Source organism: Macrotis lagotis, chromosome 1, assembly GCF_037893015.1.
Source record: "Macrotis lagotis isolate mMagLag1 chromosome 1, bilby.v1.9.chrom.fasta, whole genome shotgun sequence".
NCBI classification, from domain to species: Eukaryota; Metazoa; Chordata; class Mammalia; order Peramelemorphia; family Peramelidae; genus Macrotis; species Macrotis lagotis.
This window is the reverse complement of record NC_133658.1, coordinates 838,496,941-838,523,121: the sequence shown is the minus strand read 5'-3', so window position 1 is coordinate 838,523,121 and position 26,181 is coordinate 838,496,941. Positions and strand designations below refer to the sequence as shown.

General features: G+C 37.5%; 1 protein-coding gene across 1 annotated transcript in view; it reads left to right on the top strand.

Moving 5' to 3' along the window:
* Nucleotides 1–17,650, top strand: part of LOC141507547 (NACHT, LRR and PYD domains-containing protein 12-like) — a 122,086-nt gene extending 104,436 nt beyond the window's left edge. Inside the window, exons 15-17 of the mRNA XM_074215302.1 lie at nt 2,939–3,109; nt 15,000–15,170; nt 17,336–17,650. Coding sequence (XP_074071403.1) covers nt 2,939–3,109; nt 15,000–15,170; nt 17,336–17,459 — 466 coding nt within the window. The 3' untranslated portion in view covers nt 17,460–17,650. The remainder of the gene's footprint in view (nt 1–2,938; nt 3,110–14,999; nt 15,171–17,335) is intronic.
* The last annotated feature ends 8,531 nt before the right edge of the window (nt 17,651–26,181 follow it).

The following is a 26,181-nucleotide window of genomic DNA, read 5'->3' as shown; positions in this document are numbered from 1 at the left end:
AAAGAATGATCACTTTTACTGAGTCAGAAAACAGAAAAACAGTACAGGAGGGGAAGAATCTCAGGGTTTTTGACCCAAAGAATGCTGAAAGAGGGGGAATCTAGGAGTATCCTGAATTCCCCCTTGCTGATCCATGAATTGGTAGAGTATAAGTGAAAGTGAAAACATTATTGTAATGAGTGTCTAGCAATGCATTTATGAGTGGCAGTGTCCTGTGAGAGACAAAAAAAATTGAGAAAATAAGAAAGGAAAATGTACAAGATAAAAGCAGACTTGAAAATTATGGATCTTTAATTTGAGAGAACACAATAGAAGTGTAGATCAGGACATTTGTAGGGTAAAGTAGAAGAGATAGGAATGAAAGAGTGGGTAGTGAAGGATAGGGTTTGTACAAAAACTACTGAGGGTTCAGAATCACCAGGATGAGAATTGTATGCTGGGGTGAGTGTAGGCAAATCATTGAGGTCTGAGTCCAGGTAAAGTAGCAGTGGCTGTAGAGAGGTCTCTTGAAGGAGGCAGGTGCTTATTGAAATGTTTGAAATTCTTCCCTGAGCCTCATGATATCATATTGTTTTCTGAAAGGCCCAGGAGTCCACCTCAGCAAATCAGATCTCCTAGGGAAGTTGAAATAAGAGGTAGGAATTGAATAATGCTAAAAGTGATTGAGCACTGCAGAAGGTCCTGAAGGGGTGACAGGTCAGAGATCTGCATCTAGGCCTCCAGCAAGGTTTTCTAGGAAGAAACTTGAATGATGACAAGACAGGAATCTAGAGTTGATGAATATATCAGGAATTTCTTGAAAAAGGAGGTCAAAAGCAGATGTCTTGGATCCAGGATTGATGCAAGGCTTCCTGAAAAGACCTGTGAAGACACAGCCTAGGAGGTGGGTAACTCATTGGGAAGTCTCAGAAGTTACAATGCCCAAGTAAGTCAAGAGGTCTAGATTGGAGTTAATACAGTGTTCCCTGGACAGAAGAAAGAAAGAAGTTCATTCCTGCAATGCAGAGATCAGCTTTGAGGAATCAAGGAAGCAGAAAATTAAATGTCTTTTAGTGGAAATAGCTAGCAGATCTATTTGACAAGGATAGTTCATAAAAAGCAGTTAAGGGAAATGATGCTGGAATGAGAAGCAGAAACCTAATTTTGGAGAAGTGATTTTTCTGACCAAAGAATTTATCTTTTATCATGTGGAAGCAAAGGTCATTGAAAATTTTTTGGTAAGGTTGACATGGTTTTAAAGTCAAAAGACCAGGAGCAGAGAAATAGTTAGAAAGCCATTGCAGTAATCCAAGTAAATGCTATAAATGCCTGAAAAAGAGCTGTCTGAGTAAAGCTAATAGAAGGTTGCTTAAAGATGTTATTAGAGGTAGATCCCACAAGGATTGTGAGGCATAACACAGGGGGCTCCCCCCATCAGTGTTGTTTTCTTCTGTCATAGAACATGTTCAATGTAGAGTGCAAAAAGACAAGAGATTCACTGTAGAGACTAATATCCACCAGTTCTTTATCAGTTGACATTGTATTAATCAGAATCAATCATAGAAGTCTATAGAGCCTTCTAGGTAAGATATATAACTATTCTAAAATGTTTGGCTTGGCAATGCCCTTTCAATAAATCAAGTGGATAAAGAATGTCTACCAACTACAGTGACTTCTTCCACATCCCTTTAGATTCATGTTCATTGGTTCTATCTTTAGAAGTCATCCTCACCCCCTACCTACTTCTCTCCATATTTTCTACAAGAATAGCATGAGGCTTAAGCTAAAATGTAAGTGAAACTGTCTATATAGCTTTCCCTTGACCTCCCAGTTTAGTAATACCAGCAACAAAAGGAAACCCCAAGCTGGGCCTTAACTTGTTGAAGCAATACTGACTTTTTTTGATTACCACTTCCATTTTTGTATCTTCCCTAGAAATCTCAATAAGATATCCTAAAATTGCCCTTGTGAAATCTAACTACTAGTAGATCTCGAATCAAAGGGCATAGATATTTTCATCATTTGGTACCATCATTCCCAATTGACTCTCCACAAAAGTCATACCAATTCCTTCAATAGAGAATTAATGAGGCTCATTTTCCACAGTTCTCCAACACTGACTTTTCCTATCTTTAATTATTTTTGGCAATCTGCCTCAGAATTGTTTTACTCTGCATTTTTCTTAATAGTAGTAATTGTTATCAATCTTTTTATGGTTATTAGAGGTTTTCAATTTCTCTTTCAAGAGATGTTTCTTCATCTCCTTTTGACCTCTTAATCATGAATTAAATCCTATAATTCTGTTCCTTTTCTATATAAGTATATCTTGGATGTTAATCTCTTATCAATGATTTTCTGCCAAAAATAAGATAAAAGATTTACCCAATGTCACCCTTCCTGTCATATCATTAATTCTGTTTATGCAAAAACTTTTCAATTTCATATAATGGATATGAGCAATTTTCTCTTTTGTCACTGACAGTATGAATTCTCCCCTAATCATAATTGTTTAAGGTTCTTGATCTGATTCTCATGTTTCTTTTTTTTAAGAATTATGACCTTGATTATTAAAGGCCCATATGTATTTGGAGTTAATTATGTTATATGTTGTAAATATTGCTCTGAACCTAATTTCTGGCAAAATGCTTTCCAGTTTTGCCAGTATTTGTTGCTGTTGTAGATATAAGGAGCTTCTGATTCTTTTTTATTTGATTTGGTCTGTTGTTTTATTTTGATATTTTTTGAACTAATATTAAATGATCTTGATGATTCTTGTTATCTAGAATAATTTGAAGTAAAAAAAAATTCTTTTCTTTGGGAGAGACTGACCATTTGTTAAAAAGATGATAGAACATGGTAATCATAAAGTGAATGTGTTTTTAACATTGCTCAGAGAAAGATAGGAAGTGAATTAATTACAGACTAAATTGACTAATTTCCTCCTTATGTTTTCTTCCAGTTTGGTGAGTTGTAAACTTACTCCTACTGGTTCCCAGAATTTTTTCTCTGCTCTCAGTAGCAATGAAAGTTTGAAAACCCTGGATGTGAGTGAAAATTCCTTTGAGGAGAGAGGAATACAGCTTCTGTGTAAAGCCTTGGGAAACCAAAACTGCAAGATAGAAGAACTAAGGTGAGTTTTCACATGTTAACTTTGTAGATATTCTGCTTGGCATCAGGAACAGGAATTCATTAGGATGAGAGAACAATATAACCAGGGAAAAGAGAATGGAATGAGGATGCATAGTCCATAAATGGAAGGAAGTCAAGAGGGAGCCCTCCTGAAGAACAGTTGTGTGTCCAGTGTGGCAGATACTACTACTACACACAGTTTGTTGTTTGTCTTTCATCCTGGAAGACATGCTGTCTGGAAAAGGACCATGATGTCATGACTTGCAATTTCACCAGTCTCACTTTCTCTTATAGAAGCATCTAGGTCCAATGGTCAGATATAAATCAGGAAGAGTGGAAATGATCCCAGATGCAGTGTCATTTTTAAGCTAGAGTCTTTTCAAGGTCTCAATTTGACTGTTGCATGGCCCATTCTATTATCTATGTTAGATAGGAAAGAAAGGAAGCAAAGAATGGTCTCTTTTACCTAAGTTCAAAAAAAATCTTTCTGAATGGGAAAGTCCTCTCAGTGTTTCTTACAAAGAAAACAAAATAACACGAAAAATTGCTATTTACATTTACTCTGGGCTAATTCAGGTCAAAACAATGACGAACTGAGACTTATTTTTGTCCACTCAATGAAAACCAAACTGATTTGGCTCTTGTAAATGCCAATCTAGCTTGACAGGTGTCAGTGATCAAAATTTACATTCCTTTAAGCAAAACAACTTCCAGGTAAGTGTGTGACTAGAAAGAAGCACAAGGAAAGAAGAAATAATCAACAACAAAGCAAAGAAGAAAATAGGAAGGAAGGAAGGAAGGAAGGAAGGAAGGAAGGAAGGAAGGAAGGAAGGAAGGAAGGAAGCTATGTTACAGTGAGACCCTCCATCTCATGTAGGTTGTTGTTTGTCCTTTATTCTCAAGGAGGATCATGACATCAGGACTGTGATGCCAAGACATGCAAGAGAAATTGATCTGAAATGATAAAAGTCTGCAAAAAGTCAACAGATTGATTTTGTCTTCTTGAACCTTCTTAGCCCAGGGCAAGATATAGATCAGGAAGAATGAAGATGATGCTGGATATAGAGGGAGACCTTGACCTTTTTTTAAGTTAGGTCTATCCCAGGACTCAGTTTTACTGAGGCAACATCCATTCAGTGATTAAAGTTAAGAAAGAAACCAGTCAAAGAATCATCTCTTTTACTGAATCAGAAAACAGAAAAACAAAATAGGAGGGGAAGACCCCCAGGGTTTCTGACCCAAACATTACTGATGGAGGGAGAATCTGGGAATATCCAGATTTTTCCCCTTCATGATCCATGAATTTCATGATGGGCAAATGAGTAATACCACCACAAAGATAAGGATTCTTTGGAAGGGAAAAGCTCCCAACTACCTTTGGAGTTGGGAAGGCTAAGGACTTTAATTTTACAAGCCTGAAAAGTTCACAGAAATAACAAAGACCTAGGAAAGAATTTAGTCCAAAAAACTACATAGGAAAGAACTTAGAGGAAAGAAGAGAGAAGAAAAGGACAGGGAGCCCAGGAGAGAAGAAATGAAAGGCTTAGCATAAACTAAATCTGCCCACATAGAGCTGAAGCCATATTACTCCAATGGCATAGGCCAGGAGCATAGGGTTCTAACTGAGAGAGAGAAAGTGGCCATCCTGCAAAGAAAAGAGAGGGAAAAAAAGAGCTCCACTCTGGAAGATCTTGCTTATATACATTTCCAAAATGGGCTGGACAAGGGTGGTGCTTTGGATGTAGTTTAGCACCTGCTCCAGGTATTCTCCAATACATATGCCACAGGGACAGCCCTGTCAAGAAGTGGCTAAGATAGAACTCATTTGGAATGGGTGGTGTTCTCCACACATCTTTCCTGTCCCAAAGGGCATGACCTTCAAGTTCAACAGGACCATTTCCCTGAACCCTACTTCATATCCCCCCTCCAAATTTGGAACCCAAATTCATCTGGGGGATTGGGATGGAGGTCAGTCTACTATAACTTCTTCAAAGTTGAAAGTGGTCATAGTGCTATCCTATCCTATCAGGGTCCTTTTGAAGGGGAATATATTGCAATAGGAACTCAGTTGAGGCAAGTTCCATCACATGGGCTTGTCAGGACTGGATACTGGTTGGCTAGTATCCAGGAAAGGCCACTATTTATATCTGTGAGAGGTTCCATTCTTATCATACATTTAATGGAAAGAGAGGCTTATGCTGAGCAGTGGGATGAGGTTACTTTTATCTTCAATAGGGACATAGGGTGGGAGGAATTGAACTGGGACAGCATCTTCCAAAGGCTGCCTATGAGGCCACCATTTGAGATGGACAGATTGTAACCTGGGGGAGACAAACCTCGGGAAAAGATTAAGCAAACAAAATTGAAGAGTGCCATTTAATAGATGTCAGTAAGGGGAAAAAAGAGAAAGAAAAAGAGAGCTCCTTTCTAGAGTACCATACATTCCCATAGTGGATCTGAGAAGGGTGGTGCTTTGGAAGTGACTTAGCCCCTGGCTCTAGGTATTCTCCAATATGTATGGCACAGGGAAGCCCCCCCCCCCCAAGGAGTGACTAAGACTGTACTTATTGCAAATGGGTGGCATTCTATACACTAGTCTTTCTTGTCCCAAAGAGCATGACCTTCAAGTCCTATATGATCCAGCTTCATATTGTTGAAGTATAACTGAAAGTTAAAACATTATTGTAATGGGTAGCTAGCAATGCATTTGTGAGTGACAGAGCCCTGTGAGAGCCAAAATATTGAGAAAATAAGAAAGGAAAAGGTTTAAAATGAAAGCTGATTTTGAAATTATGGATCATTAATTCTAGACAGTACAATAGACAGGATGTAGATCTAGATATTTGCATGGTAAAGTTGAAGAGATAAGCTTGAGAGAGTGGACGGTGGGGGATAGAGTTTGTGCAAAAAGCACTGAGGATTGTGAATCATTAGGACAAGAATTATATGATGGGGTGAATGTGTGCAAACCATTGAGGACTTAGTTCAGATAAAGTATCAGTGGTTGTAGAGAGGTCTCCTAAGGGAGGCAGCTACTTATTGAAGTGTTCAATACTCTCCTCTGAGCCTTATGACATCAAAATTGTCATCTGAGAAGCCCAGGCCCACTCTCAGCAAAATAGGACTTTTGGGGGAATTGAAAGAAGAGAAGAAATGAGTTAGGCTAAAAATGATTGCTTGAGCACTGCAGAAGGTCCTGAAGGGAAGATAGGCCATAGAGGTCCGGATGTAGACCTCCTGCCAGATTCTCTAGAAAGGAACTTGGATGATAAAAAAAGACAGGAGGTACCCTGGATCCAGAGCTGATACATATCTGAGGAGTTTCTTGAACAAAGAAGTCAAACAGGTCCTGGATCCAGGATTGACAAAAGTCTTCATGAAAAGACCTTGGGATGAAGACAAAGTTCAAGTGGTGGGTAACTCACTGGGTAGTCTCAGAAATGACAATGTCATATACTCAATGGGATATAGACATCTAGAGTAAGAAGGAGAGAAGGGGGACAGGGGGAAGGGGGGATGTGAGTGATGGAGGGGAGAGGGTAGACCGTGGGGGAGGGTGGTCAGATATAACACATTTTCTTTTTTTTACTTCTTGCAAGGGGCTGGGATTGTATGGCCTGTCCGGGACCACGGGGCTGGGTGGTTGCTAAGCCTCAGGAGTAGTATGTGGGCTCGGGGCCTCTTGGCCCCAAGTCCAGTGATCAGTCTGCTGAGCCACTTACAGCACATTTAAGAAAAGAGGCAGAGTGAAAGGAGAGAGAAAATAGTGTATGATAGAGGAGAAGTACGCATGGAGGGAGCTGTGATCAGCAGTGGCAACAGTGGGAAAAATATGGAAGTAGCTTTTATGATGGACTTATCATAAAAAATGTGATCCGCCTGTGACAGAACTGGTGGTGCTAGAACACAGACTGGAGCACATTTTTTATGATTATTATTTTGGGGGGATTGCAGGGCAAATGGTAGTTTGCCCAGGGTCACACAGCTGGGTGATAGTTGGGTATCTGAGGCTGGATTTGAGCCCAGGTACTCCAGGCTCCAGCCCCAGTGCTCTGTCCACTGTGCCACCTAGCTGCCCCTGTCATCATCATTATTATCATTTTTATTTCATTTTATTATTTTATTTGTATGGTTCTTGAAGGGCAATGGGGTTGGGATGGCTTGCCCTGGGTCACACAGCTGGGTGAGTGTTGGGTGTCTGGGACTGGATTTGGGCTCAGGTGCACCTGATTCCAGGGCTGGAGCTCTGTCCACTGTACCACCTAGCTGCCCCTATTATTATTATTATTTCTTTAATTTTAATTTTAATTTTTTTCTTTATTGCTCATGAGGGTCTATATTTTGGGGGTGAGGGGGTATTATGCTTACTCTTAAACAAGAATATTTTAGTAATGTGTAAAAAAGCATCATTTGTACAAAAAATAATAAATATAAAAAATGAAAAGAAAAAAGAAAAATTTAAAAATTTAAAAAAAATGACAATGCCCAAGGCAAGAGGTCTGGACTGGAACTAATACAGTGCTCCCTCTGCAGAAAAGAGAAGGACTTTCATTCTTGCTATGATGATGTCAGCTTAGTGGAATCAAGAAAGCAAGAAATCAAATGGCTTTTAATGGAAATAGCAGGTCTATTTGCCAAGAATACTTCATAAAAGACCATTTAGGAAATGATGCTGGAATGAGAAGCAGAAGTCAGATTTTTTAGAGGTGACTTCTTTTCCAGGTTGAAGAAATTGTCTTTTATCATAGAAGCAAAAATCATTGGAAAGTTTTTTGTAGTTTTGATATGGTTTTGAGAGCTGAAAGGTCAGGTACTGAGTTTGGAAGTTATTGCAGTAATTGGAATTTTAGTTAGGAAGCTATTTCAGTAATCAAAGTAAATGTGATTATCTAAAAAAAAACAACTGTATGAGTAAAGCTAAGAGAATGTTAAGTGAAAGATATTGTTGAGGTATACTCCACAAGAAGGAGTGTGAGGCATAAAGTATTGTTTACTGCTGTCATGGAGCATGTTCAAAGGAGATCTCAAAACGATGAAGCATTCACTGTAGAGAGTAACATTCATCAGTTAGTTCTTTTTCAGATGACATTGTATTGATCAGCATCAATTACAAGTTGGCTGCAGTTTCCTAAGATCGATAACCACTCCAAATCTAGCAATGCACATTGAAAAAATCAAGTGGGGGGGGGGCGGCTAGGTGCTGCAGTGGATAGAGCACCAGCCCTGGAGTCAGGAGGACCTGAGTTTAAATCTGGCCTCAGACACTTAATAATTACCTAGCTGTGTGGCCTTGGGCAAGCCACTTAACTCCATTGCCTTGCAAAAACTTTTAAAAAAATCAAGTGTATAAAAATGTCTACCAACTACAATGACCTCTTCCAAGTCACTTTAGATTCTTGTTGATGGTATTTATTCTTAGTATCATCATCATCCCCTACCTCTTTTCTCCATGTTTTCTATAAGAATAGAATGAATCTTGTACTAAAATCTAGGTGAAACCTGCCTATACAGTTTTACCTGGACCCCTTAGTTTGGCAATATTGGCAAGAAAGCTGGACCTTAACTTGTTGAAGCTGTGCTGTCTCTTTGTGATTACCACTTCTATTTTTGTATCTCTCCACTGGCAATCTCAATAAGATATTGTAAATTTTTCTCGGAATCTGATTAAATTCCTGTCATTAGTCTGTACTATTAAGACTTATTCTGGGGGCGGCGGGCCGGGCCGGACCGCCATGGTGCTGCCGCCTTTCCCCGGTCTCTTTGCCTCTGTCTGCCCGGTGCCGCCCCTGACCGCTCCCTTCCGATGCCTCCCCTTCGGGCCGCCCCAGCGCGGGCCCCTTCCTGCTGCCCCCCATCCCGCCGCCACCCCCCAGTATAGGCCCTTCGAGGGGCCCGAGGGCCGAAGCTGAAGAAAGGGCACTGCGAGTTATGTTGGAAGGAGAACAAGAAGAAGAAAGAAAAAGAGAATTAGAAAGGAAACAGAAAAAAGAAAAAGAGAAGATTTTACATCAAAAACAATTCCAAACTATTTGGGGATCCAGATGAGTTTCCACTTAGTCACCTTTTACAGCCCTTCAGGCAGTATTATCTACAGGCAGAACATTCTTTACCAGCTCTCATTCTGATCAGGCATGAATGGGATCAATATTTGGTTCCAGCAGATCATCCTGAAGCAACCTCAGTCCCTCAAGGATGGGTCATTCCTACCTTCCCCAGCAGTGATGCCTGGGCAACTGCCCTGAGACTGAACCAATGACACTAAGCCAGTACAACCTTTGGACTCTCTTGGGCAGCACTGAGTGAAAGTTCTGTTTTCATGGTGTCAGTCCTCCCCTAGAGGGAACTTTTGAATCTTTAGGTGAATACTGTTCTTCAAGAAAGGACAGAGGGCAGGGAGGAGGGGGTGTGAATTGTGCTCTTACTGAATAGAACAGCCTTTGTTGCACTTTTAAACTTAATTTGCCCTTGTTTTGAGGGGCTTGGTCAAATGTAATTTCTCTTATGCATTGTTTGTGGGTGTGTTTATGGACACAAGAAAATCCAGGTATACACGGTTGGTCTTTCCTGAAAGTTCTGAAAAAATAGAGCTGATCTTTTCTGAAAATGGAGAATTCTAAATAGGTATTAAGGCCAAATCTCTCATTCTCTGCATCTAAAGTCTTCAAACCTAGGTTGGTAATAATAGTATTTATAAAGCAAAAATGACACCACCTTCCTCTAAAGTCCTTAGTTGGAGTCAGCTGCACATTTAAGCTCCCTCTTGCCCCAATTGAAATTTTGTAACTTTGTTGTCAATACTACTTGGATCCATGCAAGAGAGAATATGTTGGTGCTTTTCAGCTGGTTCCAGCCTAGGTTAGTACTTGTGGCTTTTGGATATTGGATCTTTTGACCTGGGCTTTGTTCTTTGGGAAACTTGAACATGTATTGAATACCTCTTTCCAGAGGTTGGATGGAGCTGCCTTAATTGTAGAGTCATATCTCTTCTGCAGATTGAAGGTCCTAATGTAAATACATTTCTGTATAGAGGTTAGAAGGCTCAGCATCTTCATCAATAAAGATTCTAGTTTGCCCCTAGGACAGACTTCCTAAACAGAAACTCTTACACATTGGAGAAAATAGATAGCTATAGAATAAAGTGGATCTTAAATTCTTTACCTGTTGCTAGCTCATTGATTGTAAATGAGACATTTGTTGTAATGTTACTTATGTTCCATAAGAAACTACTAAAACTGTACAGGTTGAAGAGGACAGATTTTCACAGGAATAAAATTTATTTTCATCTCTGAAAAAAAAAAGACTTATTCTCTTACCTCTGTTTTTTAGTTGGGAAATTTGCCCTTTTCTGTCCTTCCTGTACAACTTTTGTTCACAATTTAATTTAATTCAATTTAACAAGCATTTGTTAGTTATATTACAGGTGCTAAATCCTGTGATACAGAATTAAAAATGAAGTTTCCATTCTCAAGGTTTTATTTTTCAGGAGAATAACATGTATATCACATTTCTGATAAAAATTGATAGTGTCCCACTCCTTTCTTTTGTCGTGAGACTAATGAATATTCATTGTTTGATCCTAAGTTTTAGATGACTCAGAATTTTAGAAAGAAAACCAAAAAGAATAAATAGGTTAGATCCAAATCCCTTTGAACGTAATAGTTCAGTTGAACTATGAATTAAGTTCAGAGTCATGATTTAAGCAATTACAGAGCAAATTCTGCTACTTGCAAATAGGATCAATAAGAAAATAATACAATATTCACTCAGATCCCACATGGGGCTCCAAGAAGCAATATCACTCTCAGTAACCAGTGACAAAATCAGTATTCAGGGTAACCATAGGGATGAATAAGGTGGGGGGGGGGAAGGGGTGTCCATCCCAAGCACATGAAGACTTCCCATGGTGCAATGGGCAGATGAGAACACTTTGTCCCACCAATCATTAAGGCAGGTAATGCTGGCTTAGACATCAGATATACCAAAGTCTTTCTCTACATCTAGAGCCATGACAAGTCTTCTTGACTCTCTATGGCCACTGGACAACTATGAAAGAGAGAGACTGATGAATTCACATAATTTGATATCACTTTATTCTAATTGCTGCAGGAATCAAAAGACATCACCCATATCATTTTACCATTTTTACATATTTCAGAGTCCTATGACAATGGGAAAAATGATAAAACAGCAGGGGTGGATCCACTGGAAGTTGTAGTTACAACCCTGCACATAGGTGATCCATTCCATAGGGTCCTCTTCTCACTGGAAGAAGCAGTGGGTTTCTATAGCCCTCTGAGTGTCTGAGCAGCCTTTTAAGGACTACACTGCTCACTTACTAATATGAGAAAGTCTTAAAAAGGTGCCCTAAATTTTTTCTGCTGGCTTGTTATTACCCCATCCTGAGGTTGAAACACATGCAAAAAAATATACAAAAGCTTCTGAAGAATTTATTCTAATCATCAACATGTGAAATGTGCGTACACTTGTGGTTAACACAAAATCCAGTAGACCTCAAAGATGAACTTTTGTTGCAATAGAATTTAGCAGATATTATATACAAATAACAGCCCTGAGTGAAGAAAGGCTAGCAAATGGAGACCAGTTTATCCAGGTTGATACTGGATACATGTTTTTCTGGAATGGCTACACTTATGGGGAATGCCAATATACTGATGTTGGTTTCACAATCAAATTTAATCTATTCAACAAGCCTCTGTCTTCCAAAAGGAATGTGAATACCGCTTGCAGGGAATCACTAAACCACCATTATCAGGGCTTGTGTTCTCATCTTGACAAACTTTGAAAAGGTCAAAAACATTTTTGTGAAGACCTGGAGACTCTCATCATCAACATATCAACAAAAAAAAGGATAAGTTAATAATTCTGGGTGATTTTTAATGCTGTAGTAGGCACATACTATCAGATACGGCAGAGTTCTCCAAAAGAATGGAATTGGAAACAGCAACAGCAGTGGTCATTTGGTACTGAAGACCTATGTATCTCTTGACCTTCTCTCATCACTACCACTGCTTACCATTTATCTAAAAAGAATAAAACTCTGTAGACATACCCCCACAGTAAACATTGGCATTTCATAGATTATGTTGTTATAAGGAGTAGAGACATATAGGATGTGAGAATGACAAATGCAATGTGTGACTGATCACACATATTTTGCAGAAACAGCAGCCCCAGGGCAACATAACATCCAGAAGACATAATATCAACAGATTAAAGTGCTTTTCTGAGAGGAAACAGTTCTTTCTAAAGTGGAAGGAAATTTGAGTAACATACAATAGGCAGCAGAGGTGCCAAAAATGAGTGTACAGCTTTCAGAGATTTGGCTTATGGTGCTATATTTACACACCTGACTCAGAACACTAGTAAATATCAAGACTGTTTTGACAAAATGTTGTAAAAATTCAGAAGCTGCTTAATGAAAAATGAGAATTTCATGTGATTTCCTGGATTGTTCATATGTCTCAAAAAAAGGCAACATTAAGTTCATCAAAAGTAAAGTACAAGTAGATAGAGCACAAACCCAGGAATCAGGAGGACCTGAGTCCAAATCCAGCTTTAGCCATTTATTGTTTACTTATCTGTGTGACCTTGGGCAAGTCACTTTAACCCCATTGCCTTCCAAAAACCAAAAGAAAAAAAAGTAAAGTATAAGTGAAAGTTCCAGGTACAGGATTCTTGACTCAGTGTGATGACTGGTGAAGTTCAGTTTTACACTTGATAACAATCCAAAGGACTTTCATGATCCCTTGAAGGCAATTTTTAGATCAAAAGTGTATGATACATTTCAAGTCCTCAGTGCTAATGGAGCCACAATGATTAGTGATAAGGAAATTATCTGGGAGAGATGGGCTGAATACTTCAGTAATGTCCTCAACAAACCATCATCAATCATTGTTGAAACCATTGACCATTTACCTCAGGTTGAAGTAAACACCTCTCTGACCAAATTTCCAACTGAAGAAGAGGTTTTGAATGCCATTTGTTTCTTTTCCTGTGACAAATCATCTGATGATGATGATTTTATTCCAGTTAAAATTTACAAGGTGATAATGGTGGTTCATACAAAAGATGACTGACATTTACTGAGTAATATGGCAAAAGTAGATTTTCTCTAGGAGTTCAAGAAATCCTTCATTGTCTTTCTCATTAAAATAAAAAGAAATATATTGTTCTGACAATTACTGGGTATGGTGGTGGGTATGGTGGTTTCCCTTAGTCATTTCTGGGAAGATTCTTGCCAGAGTCTTCCTTTATAGACTGATTCTTCACCTGGAAGATGGTCATCTACCTGAGAGTCAGTAGAGCTCCAAAAAGATCCAAGGGATGGTTAATATAGTGTTTGCTGTTCAACTATTCTAGGAGAAATTCCAGAAGCAGAATAGAGATCATCACCACATCCATCAATCTGAACAAGGCCTTTGATACTATCAGTCTTGAAGACTTGTAGAAAATTATGTTAAAATGTGGTTGCCCAGAGAAGTTGTATAATATTGTATATCAATTTTACAATGGCATGCTTACCTGGGTTCTGTATAATGGATGATGCTCTTGCATTTTCCCACTCATCAATGGAATGAAGAAAGTCTTTGTGCTTCCTCCTCCCATGCTTTTTAGCATGATGTTTTCAGTAGCATCAAGGTCAGCTCTCACACTGAAGATAAATTATTTAACTTGAAAAGACTAAATGATACATGATTTTTATTGACATGTAATTGTGCATTCAATGCAACTTCTGAAGTAATGGATCTATTTTTTCCTTCTTGTGATAATTTTAACCTAATAATTTAACATCAAGAAACACATGCCCCACTTGCCAGCATCACACCATCCATTTGTGGAATTACAGGTTAATGGCAATGGAGAAATGTGGATAAGTTCAATTACTTTGACAATTTACTTTCTGGGGATGTATGCATTGATAATGAGGTGAGAATACACATTGTCAGAGCTAACTTGGTGTTTGAGAGTCTACTACAGAAAGTGTGGGTGAGAAGAGGTATTAGAATGACTAGCAAACTGAATGACCAGTGATAGGACCATTGTGCTGACCTCATTGTTGTATCCTGTGAAACCTGGACAGTGTACTAACCTTTTGCCTGGGAACTGAATCACTTCCATTTGAATTGTCTTGGGAAGATTCTGAGAATCACCTGACAAGACTAGACTCTGAGATCCTTTCTCAAACTACACTGTCAAGAATTTAAACTCTATTGCAGATAGCACAATTTCAGTGGGCTGGCCACATTATTCTAATGTGAAACATTCACTTTCTTTAAAAAGACTAGTTTATGGAGAATTGACACATGGCAAGTGCTCAGATAGTGATACAAGGGCACTCTCAATATCTTTCTGAAGAACTTTGAAATAGATTATATGACAGGGAAGACACTGGAACAGTATTGTTCAACATGGCATGCCTTTAAGCAAAGACGTTGCTACACTATATTAGCAAAGCATAATTGAAGTAGCTTAAAATAAATGACCAATATGTAAATTTAAAGAATCCATGCCAAATATTCACATGGACTATTTATGACCAACCTGTGGTAGAGCATTCTGAACTAGTATTGATTTGATCAACAACAGGCAGACATACTGTAACTTGATTCTAACATAGTGATGCCATTTTGGTCCTCTTTGAGTATGAGGAATACCAACCAACAAACAAATTAAAAAAGGACATGAAATTAGTACAACATAACTTCCTCTTCACAAACTTCTTGATGGTTGATCAATATACATACATACCTACATATATATGTTTCAAAAGGGAATGTGAGTTTGAGCCCATGTTCAAAAAAATACAGAAAATGAATGAGTCAGAGAGAAATTAAATTCTCATTTCTTCTTCTTTGGTTGTTCTTTTTTAGGTTGAACTTTGGTGATCTCCCTCTTGCTTGTCTTCAGGATTTCTTCCACGTTATCTCTAACAGTAAGAGACTAAAAACCTTGGACCTGAGTTATTATTTGTCTGATGATGAAAGATTGAAGCTTCTTTGTGAGACCTTGGAAAAGCAGGATTGTAAACTACAAACACTAAAGTAAGTCACTTAAGTTTTTTCTAGAAAGTTCTGTAGGTATTGGACCCAAAAAAGAAGGAAGAACAAATGGCAGGGGGGAAAAGAAAAAACAAATTCAACTTTTTATTTAATTTTTATCAATTTTTTAAAAAATTCATCTTATCTCCCTCTATCACTCCCCTCCCCATGTCAGTTTGAAACAAACTGGAAAAAAAATTTTGTAAAAAACATGCATTTTGAAACAAAATCATTTCTTAAATTAGCCTCATCTTAACAATATGTGGCTCAGTCAATACGCTCCTCAGTCCATCCCCTTTGTTAGGAAGTAGACAGTATGCTTCATCATGAATTCTCTGCAGTTGTGGTGGCTCATTGTGTCATTCAGTGTTCTAAAGTCTTTCAAAGTTGTTTTTATAATTGTCATTGTGCAAACTGTTTCCTGGTTCTGCTCACTTTGCTCTAAATCAGTATATACATTTTCCCTAGGTTTCTCTGGGAAAAGATCCCCTTCATCTTCTCTTAGATACAACAATATTTCATCACATTAGTTCATCATAACTTGTTGGTCTATTCCTTATCAAATGAATACCCTCTTAGTTTCCACTTCTTTACTGGAAGCACAAAAGACCTATAATCTGGGAAAATTGGAGAGGGACCCTAGAGTCAGCCACTCTGATGTCACCAGTCTGATTCTAAGACATTTTCATTCCTACAGGACATTCTATCTAAGGGAGCCTTCCCCCTCTCTCACTTCTGCCAGGGTTGATTTGCGCAAAAAGACAGTCTACTTTCTGTCCAACCCAATGAGAAATATAGTCTTCTTCTAGTCCATCCCCTTCACTGAAGACTTATTCCCTTTCTCACTCTTCCCTCTTGTTTCTTTTCATAAAGGAAGAGTCTGTGTGTCTAGTGTAAGGAGGTTGGCCCCTCCTCCCCTCAAAGGGGATATAAAAGGTAACTATTGAGAAAAACTGCCATTAGAGTGCTTATATGTGAAGACAAAACCTCCTCCACCTTATCTAGTCCAGAGGGCCCAAATTTGGTCCCAAAACACCTCCCACGGTAGTCCAAGCAGATTCATATGGAAATAAATAACAATTATGGAAATAAATAACAAATAATATAACAAAGATAATGTTAATTTGTCATTTTCTGTGTCAGTATTTGGCCCTCAGAAATTCATTTGAGCTATTGAGTTTAGGCACAGGTCCAACCTGGACCTAATCAGACCTCTCTATGACCTATAAACTCCCTTAAAAGAAATGATATATATATGCACACACGGAGGTATTTAGAGAGATTAATTTATTTTTCAGTCACTTATTTTCTTCTTCCACTGCCTCCCCACCCATAGAACAATGAAAACAAAACCATAAAAGTGAAACTCGCCCATGCATAGCCTTTATATTCTGAAAGTCAGTGAACATATCCCTACCTTCTTCCTACTCCCAACCTCTTTAGCACAGCATTGACAAGGGGCCACGAGGTGATGCTTTGACAGAACACTTAGACTTGGAATCAGGAAGAGATCTGAATCCAATATGGTATTAGCTGTGAGAACCAGAGACAAGTCAATTCACCTCTGTGTGTCTCAGTCTCCTTAACTGTAAAGTGGGAAGAAAAATTACCCCTACTTTGCAAAAATTGCATTAAGATAATTGTAAATTAAAGAAAATAATATATGTTAAGTGCCTAACACAAGGTCTGTCACACAAATATGCCTTCCTTCCTTCTTTATCCCCTCCCCATTCTGGCTCCTTTCTTCCCAACCCAATCTCCCTCCTGTAAATAGCCTTCAGTTCTCAATGTCTTTTTTGAAAATGATCCCCTATCCCTCTACTGAGAGCATACAATGATCGAGCCCAAACTTGACTAGGCCAGAGTGTTGAAAGACTAACCCACCCCTCCTTTTGTACCCTATGCTTCTCTTTATGAAGCAAAAATTCACATTGGCCATTTTATTTGATTTGTCACACTATGGATGAATACACACCCAAACACCCACACACCCACACATCCACACACTCACCCACACATGTACATAGAGTCATGTTTACAGTCACAGACATGACAAAAGGGGAGGAAGGGTGGGAGATAGCAGTGACTAGAAGAAGATCTTTGACTTTGGGGACAGGTATCAGGGCCACAAAAGAAACTCAACTCAAAATATCTTTGTATTTTCACAGACTTGGGCAATTCAAGTTAAGTGCAGAAGCAGTGAGGACACTGACCAACCTAAAATCAAGAAAATGTTTTCACATCATTTGGAAAGGATATAAAGAGAAGACAAAACTCTTTGATTATCTTTGATCATCTGGTCCTAGCTTTTTTCACTGGCTGGGTGACTTTGAAAAAGTCACTTCAGCCTTACTGCCATCAATTTTCCTATCCATTTTATCAGATGATTGAACTAGGTGATCTCTAAGAAAGACATGCTACCATTGCCATGGACTGCCTGGAATTAGAAAGCTCCTGCATTGCAGAATCCTCTCTACTATTGTTAATACCTAGAAAATTTCTTCTATTCACCTTTTCCTGGTTGAATAATAAAGAAACAAAAGACAATTCTTCCCACTATACACCAAAGAAAATCATTTCAAATCATGGCTTGCCTGAGTTTAGAGGCCTGGTCTGCAGGGTTCTCTGGAATATCTACCTCTATGCTGATCTAAATAATACTCTTATTAACAGCTGTCTCTCATCCTAGGGCAGCAAATTCCTGGCTCCCACTCCCCTTTTCTCTGTCCTTCAAATTCATTGTGCTGAGTTGCAGTTTCCTTTTGCAGGACAGAATTCAATCTTAACTCTCCCCATCCTAGCCCTGCCCTGACTCAGTTTATATGCACCCCCAACCTCTGGAATCTATTGTTGGTAAATTCCCTTTATACTCTCCTTTGTCTGGATACTCAAAGGGGTCTTAATATCTCCCCAAAGACACTCCATCCCTCACCAGGCTCTTCAGAGCTAGATGAACCTCTCAGACCCTTAAACATCAAGGTCTGTCACTTTTCTAACCCAAAAGGCATTCCTCTGTTGAGGTTCACCTCCTCTGTCTATCACAAGCTATATCCTTTTATTCGCATAAACTAGCCTCTAAATTATTCTCCATTTTTCTTCTAGGCTCACTGTCTTTCCTATATGTCTTTAAATCTTATTTACCTTGGTTACCCAAATCTACTATCCTTCAGCCAGCCACAGAGGTGGCCAAAGCTCAGACATAATCACTACTCAAAACTCTCCTTTCCCATTTCCAATTATTATGTTCTATCCTGTCTCTCATTACTTTTAAACCTATTATTTTCCCTCACACTGAGCTCCAGTACCATGTGATAAAGGAAAAACTTCTAGATTTGAAGTCTAAGGATCTGCTTTCAAATTCCTAACTTGTGGAGAAAAAGAAGGAGAATCAAAATGGTGGTATTATGTCAGGGACTTCCCTGAGTTCTCCTCAAATCCTCAAAATACCTTTAAATAACGACTAAAGAAATTCTAGAATGGGCAGCTACATGGCACAATGGAGAGAGCACCAGCACTGGAGTCAAGAGGATCTGAGTTCAAATTTGGCTTCAGACACTTAATACTTACTGAGTTGTGGGACCTTGGGCAAGTCACTTAACCCCATTGCCTTGCAAAAATCTAAAAGAAGAAATTCTAGAGCAGCAGAACCACAAAATAACAGTGAAATAATTTTCCAGCCCAAGACAAAAAGGTGAACAAAAAAGATCTGTACTCTAAGAACACAGTCTAGCACAGACCACACCAATATCTACCAGGCCCAGGAAACCAGGAGCAATTCTTAGGGTGATTTAATGGCTGCAATAGGAGTTTCCAGCCCTAGCAGCCCACAGAAGATAAGGGGATCAAACAGAGGATTAAATTTTACAGGGGTCCTTAACAGGTACCAGGGACAGGACTTTATTTCATTAACTATACTTGGATCTGAGTTACAGTGCAGGTCATAGTCTCCATGCCAAGAAAGCCCCAGCACAGCAGAGCTTGTGATCCCAGTGGAGCAAGGACCCTGTTCACAGTTTCATTGTTGAAAAAAGGCAGTGTGATTGCTCACAAATCAGTGAACAAGAGTAATAAGCACACCCCACCCTTTACCATACCACCTTGCAAAAGTTAAGAATTATCTCTGAAAACAGCTTGAAATGTTGGACAATGCCCCCTCCACTTGGGAATAAGTGCCCCACTTTAGTATAAAAATAAAATCAAGGAAAAAAACTAAAAAATGAACAAAAACCAGAAAATTTCTGACCACAGAATATTAACTATGGTGACAAGGAAGATAAAAACACATATTTAGAAAGAAACCTGCATTCTAAAACTTCAAGAAAAGTATCTATTTTTCTCAGGCCATGGAAAGATTTTTTAAAATAATGGAAGTGACATAATGGAAAAATTAGGAAGAAAAATGAAAGTGATTCACTAAAACCATGAATACTTGTTAAAGAAGACACAAAATACTAAAGAAAATAGCACCTTAAATAAAGTAAAAGACCAAAAGTAAATAAGACACAAAAATATAATGAAAAGAAGGATCTTAAAAAACAGAATTGACAAAATAAAAAATTTTATAAAATTTCACTGAGCACAAGAACTTAAAAAATAGAATTGGCCAGGTATAAAGGAGGTATTGTTTCCCACCAAAGAAAATAATTCCTTAAAAGTCAGAATTGGGTATATGGAAACTAAAGACATTATGAGACATAAACAAAATCAAAAAAGTGAAAAAATAAAATAAAATGGGAAACATCTCATTGGAAAACTAATCCTATCTGGAAACTATATCTAGGAGAGATAATTCAAGAATAATTAAAGTTCCTAAAATTCATGATCTAAAAAAAGAACCTAAAAATCATATTTCAAAAATTTATCAAGGAAAACTACCTTGTTATTCCAGAACTAGAGAACAAAATAGAAATTGAAAGTATCCCTTGATTACTTCCTGAAAGAGATCCCAATATTATAATCAAATTCTGGACCTCCTTTTTTTTAAAGAGAAAACACTGTAGTAGGGGTGGCTAGGTGATGCAATGGATAGAGCACTGGCCTTGGAGTCAGGAGTACCTGAGTTCAAATCTGGCCTCAGATACTTAATAATTACCTGCCTGTGTGGCCTTGGGCAAGCCACTTAACCCCACTGCCTTGCAAACCTAAAATCAAAACAACAACAACAAAAAAAAAAAACCCTGCAGTTAACCTAAAAGGAAAAAATATCAAATATCTTAGAACTACATTCAGGATAAAATAAGATTTGCAACTTCTACTCTAAAGGATTCTAAGACTGGAATATGATATCCCAGATGTCCAAAGAACTAGGATAATCCATCAGGTGAAAAATAGTGCATATTCAATGAAATTGAGGAATTTCAAATATTGCTGATAAAGAGACCAGAGCTGAAAAGAAAATTTGAATCTCAAATATGACATGCAAAGTAATCATAAAAAAGTAAAAAAAAAAAAGACATAAGGGATTCCATGAGAGTAAACTGCTTATAATCCTATATGGGGAAATGATTTTGTATAATTCTGAAAAGATTTCTGATTGTTAGAACTATTAGAAGTATCATAGACAAAGGGCCCAGATATGAGTTGAACGTGCTATTTTGATTTAAAAAAATTAAAGAATGACAAAGAATAATGTACTATAAAAAGTGGAAAAGGACAAGTAGAATGGTATAAATAATGTGACATAAAAGAGTCCTGAGAATCATTTTACAATGGAGTGGTAAATGGAAGAAGTAGAGAGAGGTCACATGAACCTTCCTCTCTTTGGAATTGGCTCAAAGAAGGAATAATAGATGTATTCACCTTAGTGTAGAGATCTATCTCATCATACAGGAAAGTCAAAAAGAAATGGGGATAAGAGAAGGAAGGAGCTAATAGCTAATAGAATGGAAAGCATTTTGGGGGATAAAAATCAGAGGCAAAGCACTTTTAAGAATGGTCTGGATCTGGGGCGGCTAAGTGATGCCTGGAGTCAGGAGTACCTGAGTTCAAATCCAGCCTCAGACACTTAATAATTACCTAGCTGTGTGGCCTTGGGCAAGCCACTTAACCCCATTGCCTTGTAAAAACCTAAAAAATAAAGAATGGACTGGGTGAAAGGAGAGAATGAACAAGTGGGGAAGAAGATAGAAATAGACAGTTGGTAATTATTACTGTGAAAAAAATTCAGTGAGTTTCTCTGATAAAGACTTCATTTCTCAAGCACATAGAAAACAGATCAAATTTATGGAAAAGAGCCATTGCTCAACTGATAGTTAGTCAAGGGATATGAACAGGCAGTTTTCAGATGGGAAAGATGAAAATTTAAGTAACTCTGAGTTACTTCCATATCTGTTAGACTGACTAATATGAGAGAGTAGGAGGATGGGTTTTAGAGGACATGCTGGAAAACTGGAATACTGATGTTGTGAAGTTGTGAACTGATTCAACCACTCAGGGTAGCAATTTGAAACTATGCTTAAAGGGGTATAAACTATGCATACCCTTTGACCAAGTAATACCACTACTAGGTCTGTACCCCGAAGAGATAAAAAAACAAAACTGAAAAGGATCTATGTGTACAAAAATTATTTGTAGCAACTCTTTTAGTGATGGCAAGAGAATTGGAGTTTGAGGGGAAGTCCATCCACTGGGGAGTGACTGAACAAGATGTTGTATACGATTATAGTGGATGCTATTGTTCATTGAAAAATGATGAGTGTGATATTCTCAGAAGGGCACGAAAAGACTTAGACGAACTGATGCACGGTGAAGTGAGCAGAGCCAGGAGAAAATTGTATACAGTAACAATACTGTAGGATGATATACCATGAATAACTCAGCTATTCTCAGCAATGTAATGATCCAAAGCAATTCTCAATGGTTTTTTTGTTTGTTTGGTTGGTTGGCTGGGTTTTTTTGCAAGGCAATGGCGTTAAGTGGCTTGCCCAAGGCCACACAGCTAGGTAATTATTAAGTGTCTGAGGTTGCATTTAAATTCAGGTACTCCTGACTCCAGGTCTGGTGCTCTATCCACTAAGCCACCTAGCCACCCCCATCAATGGTTTTTGATGAAAGGTGTTATCCATCTCCAAAATAAGAATTGTTAAGAGTTTGAATGAAGATCAAAGCTCCTTTTTCTTCATTTTTCTTGTTTAATTTACTTTGGGGGAGGGGATGTTTGTATTTTCTTTCACAGAATGACTTAAATGAAATATATTTTGAATGATTGCCCATATAATCTATGTCAGATTGCCTGCCTTCTCACTGGGGGGGGGGGGGTAGAGAAGAAAAATTGGAATTAAAAATTTTTAATGGAATTTTAAAATTGTTTTTATATGTAATTGCAAAAATATATATTAAATAAGATTTTTTTAAATCCTAATTTTTCATTATCTTCGTGCAAAATCTTTTCAATTTAATTTCATCAAATGTAACCATTTAGCATTTTTTAATGTTCTCTATCGCTTCTTCTTTAGTCATAAACTATTCCCTTTTCCATAGCTCTGACAGGAAAGTTATTCATTGTTCTCCAAATTGGCTTATGATATCACCATTTATGTCTAAATCCTGTACCCATTTTGACCTTATCTTGATGTAAGGTCCATGTCTACTTCCTACCATACTATCTTCCAGTTTTCTCAACTGTTTTTATCAGAGTGAATTCTTCTCCCAAAGATGGAATCTTTGTGTTTATCAAATGCATATTCCTTTAGTCATTTGCTACTGTTTCTTTTGCACCTAATCTTTTCTAACCAGTACCAAACTGTTTTGATGATTGATGCTTTATAATATAATGTTAAATCTGATATGGATAGATCACCTTCTTTTGCATTTTTTTTTAGGTTTTTGCAAGGCAAATGGGGTTAAGTGGCTTGCCCAAGGCCACACAGCTAGGTAATTATTAAGTGTCTGAGGCTGGATTTGAACTCAGGTACTCCTGACTCCAGGGCTGGTGCTCCAGCCACTGTACCACCTAGCTGCCCCAATACATATTATTCTTGACCACAACCAAAGACTTATTTAAAAACCTTACTTTTTCAGCTATGTAAACCATATTACCAAAATGTGATTTTATTCATCACAGCACAATTCTTTCTCTTAATTTGTCACAATTAAAATATTCCCCTTAAAAGATAAAACATCAACCAAAAATGTTTTTAACCTATTCACAACTCAACAACCAAACATTTTCAAATTGCTTTATCAATTTAATGGTAAGAAGCAGACATTAATAAATAGCAAGAATTCCACTCTTCCCTAGCCATCTTCCCCTTCAAAAGTCTTAATATTTAACATTCATTTCTTTTTTTTTTTTTTTGCAAGGCAAATGGGGTTAAGTTGCTTGCCCAAGGCCACACAGCTAGGTAATTATTAAGTGTCTGACACTGGATTTGAACGCAGGTACTCCTGACTCCAAGGCTGGTGCTTTATCCACTATGCCACCTAGCCACCCCTTTTTGCATTTTTTCATTAATTCCCTTGATATCCTTGATTTTTTTTAATTCTCCCATTTAGGCTTAGTTACTGGTTTTTAGTTCAATAATGTGATTTCTTTGGAAGTTTGATTGGTGTGGAATTGAAGAAGTAATTTAATGTAGATTGAATTATCATTTTTATTATTTTAGCTTGACCTAACCATGACATTTGCCCAGTTGTTTAGATTTGGTTTTATTTCTGTGAAAAATTTTTATATCTGTTTTCAGATAGTTTCTGAGTTTGCCTTGGCAGGTAGATTCCCATGTATTTTATGTTGTCTACAGTTATTTTAAATGTAATTTCTCTTTTTTTATCTCTTACTGCCGTGCCTTGTTAGTAATATACTGAAATACTGATGATTTATGTGGGCTTATTTTATATCCTGCAATTTTGCTAAAGTTACTAATTGTTTCAAATATTTTTAAGATGATTTTCTAGGGTTTTCTAAGTACACCATCATATTATCAGCAAAGATTAGTTTGTTTCTTCATTTCCTTCAATTTCTTTTTTTTTTTTTTAGTTTTGTTTTGTTTTTTCTTTTGCAAGGCAATGCCATTAAGTAGCTTGCCCAAGGCCACACAGGTAGGTAACTATTGTCTGAGGCCAGATTTGAATTCAGGTATTCCTGACTCCAGGGCCGGTGCTCTATCCACTGCACCACCTAGCCACCCCTAATTTCTTTTTCTTCTCTTATTTCTAAAGCTAACTTGTCTAATGAAATATTGGATAATGGTGGCAATTTAGGTATTCCTGTTTCACCCCCAAGCTTATTCTACATTATCTTTGTGACCATAGGCAAGTCAGTTAATCTCTTTGGGCTTCAACTTCCTTAGTTATAAAATGAATGTGAAGTAGAATGCACTCTGAGGTCTCTTATCTCTAAATTTATGCTCCTTTGAAATCTTCCATTTACTGTCCATTTCCTGCACTGGCCTAAGTTCAAATCCAGCCTCAGATCCTTAGTAGCTATGAGAACTAAGTAAACCATTTAATTTCTGCTTCAGTTCCCTAATCTATAAAATAGGGGGTAAAAATAGCTCCTACTTCCCAGGGTTTTTATGAGGACAAAAATGAAATACTTGAAAAAATGCTTCATACATCTTAACATTAATGCCAAACTAACATTAGTACATGAAATAAAATGCAGAATATTACAAAGAAAACCAATCCCACTCAGATCATTAACAATTTTTTAAATGTTCATAAATGCTAGGGCAAGAACTCCCATTCCAGAGGATGATAAAATTTGAGGACTGGGAAAGATAAGGGAACTGATGCCAAAGATTTCAACTTAGTCATTGATGTTCAGCAGCTCAAAGACAGGATTTGGACCAGAAAATAGGGCCTTCAAGTTCCCATACCTTTCCCTAATTCAGTTGTGGAGTTGTCTGCAACATGTTAAAGGTAAAAAGATGGAAGAAAAGAAGAAAGGTTAATAATATCTGGACAGACCTAGAGATGCACTAGGCAGGGGGAGTGGGCTGTATAGGGAATAATAGCAATTAAGTGGAGTTGATCCAGGGGTGAATGTCCAGTGGGGTAGAGAAAGAAAACAAGGAAATGGATTGATAATACAGAGAGAGGAAGGTTTTCTGAATGGGATGGTCAGAGATCTGAAGAATGGGAGACAGGGGGTTTCAATGTTGAGAGTGAGGGGAAGTTTTCAATCAGAAGAAAGGCAATAGAAAATAGACATAGGGACAAGACTAGGTGAAGAAACTAAGCCAAGTTCATAATGATAAATTCAGATTTTTCATAATTATTTTCACTGACCCCCAAGTACCCATCCCCACACCCCTTAAAAAATTCCTCATATACATAGAATTGAGAAAAAATTCTGAAAAATGGAAACAAAACCCTTATAACAAATATACATAGTCAACCAAAACAAATTTCAACTTCCCTATGTCCAAAAATTTTTTTGTTTCAATGAATTCTCTTCTGTGACAGAACAGGAGTATCATGTTTCATCATGTGTTCTCTGGAGAAATGGTTGGTTACTATGTTGATTAGAATTCTAAAATCTTCTAAAGTTATTTGAGAATCCCCTGACTTCTTTCAAGATTAGCTCAAACACTACCTTCTGTAGAAATCCTTTTCTATTCATCCAGAATAATAATGCTCTTTCCTTTAAGGTGTCTTTCATCTAATCTTTATGTATTTTATGTACCTAATCATATATATATATATATATACATATATATATATATGTTATATACTACATTAGCATATAAACTCTATGAGAATGGGTTTGCTTTTTCCATAGGACTCTGAAAATTAGCATGGTGTCTGATATATTGTAAGCCCTTAACATATGATTATTAATTGATTGAATGATTGAGATCATTTTCTAAAAATATTTTAGTATGACTTCTGTGAAAAGCTAACTATTTGGAGCTAAAATAAAATAAAATTTAAAAAAAATAGGTTAGATATGAAGTTTATTCTCTGATTTACAGAAAACTTATAGGTACTAGAAATTATAAAAATCTACCCAGAGTGAAATAAGAAAAGCATTTTTCTAGAAAACACACAGTCATAAACTTTTGACAGAGAACCA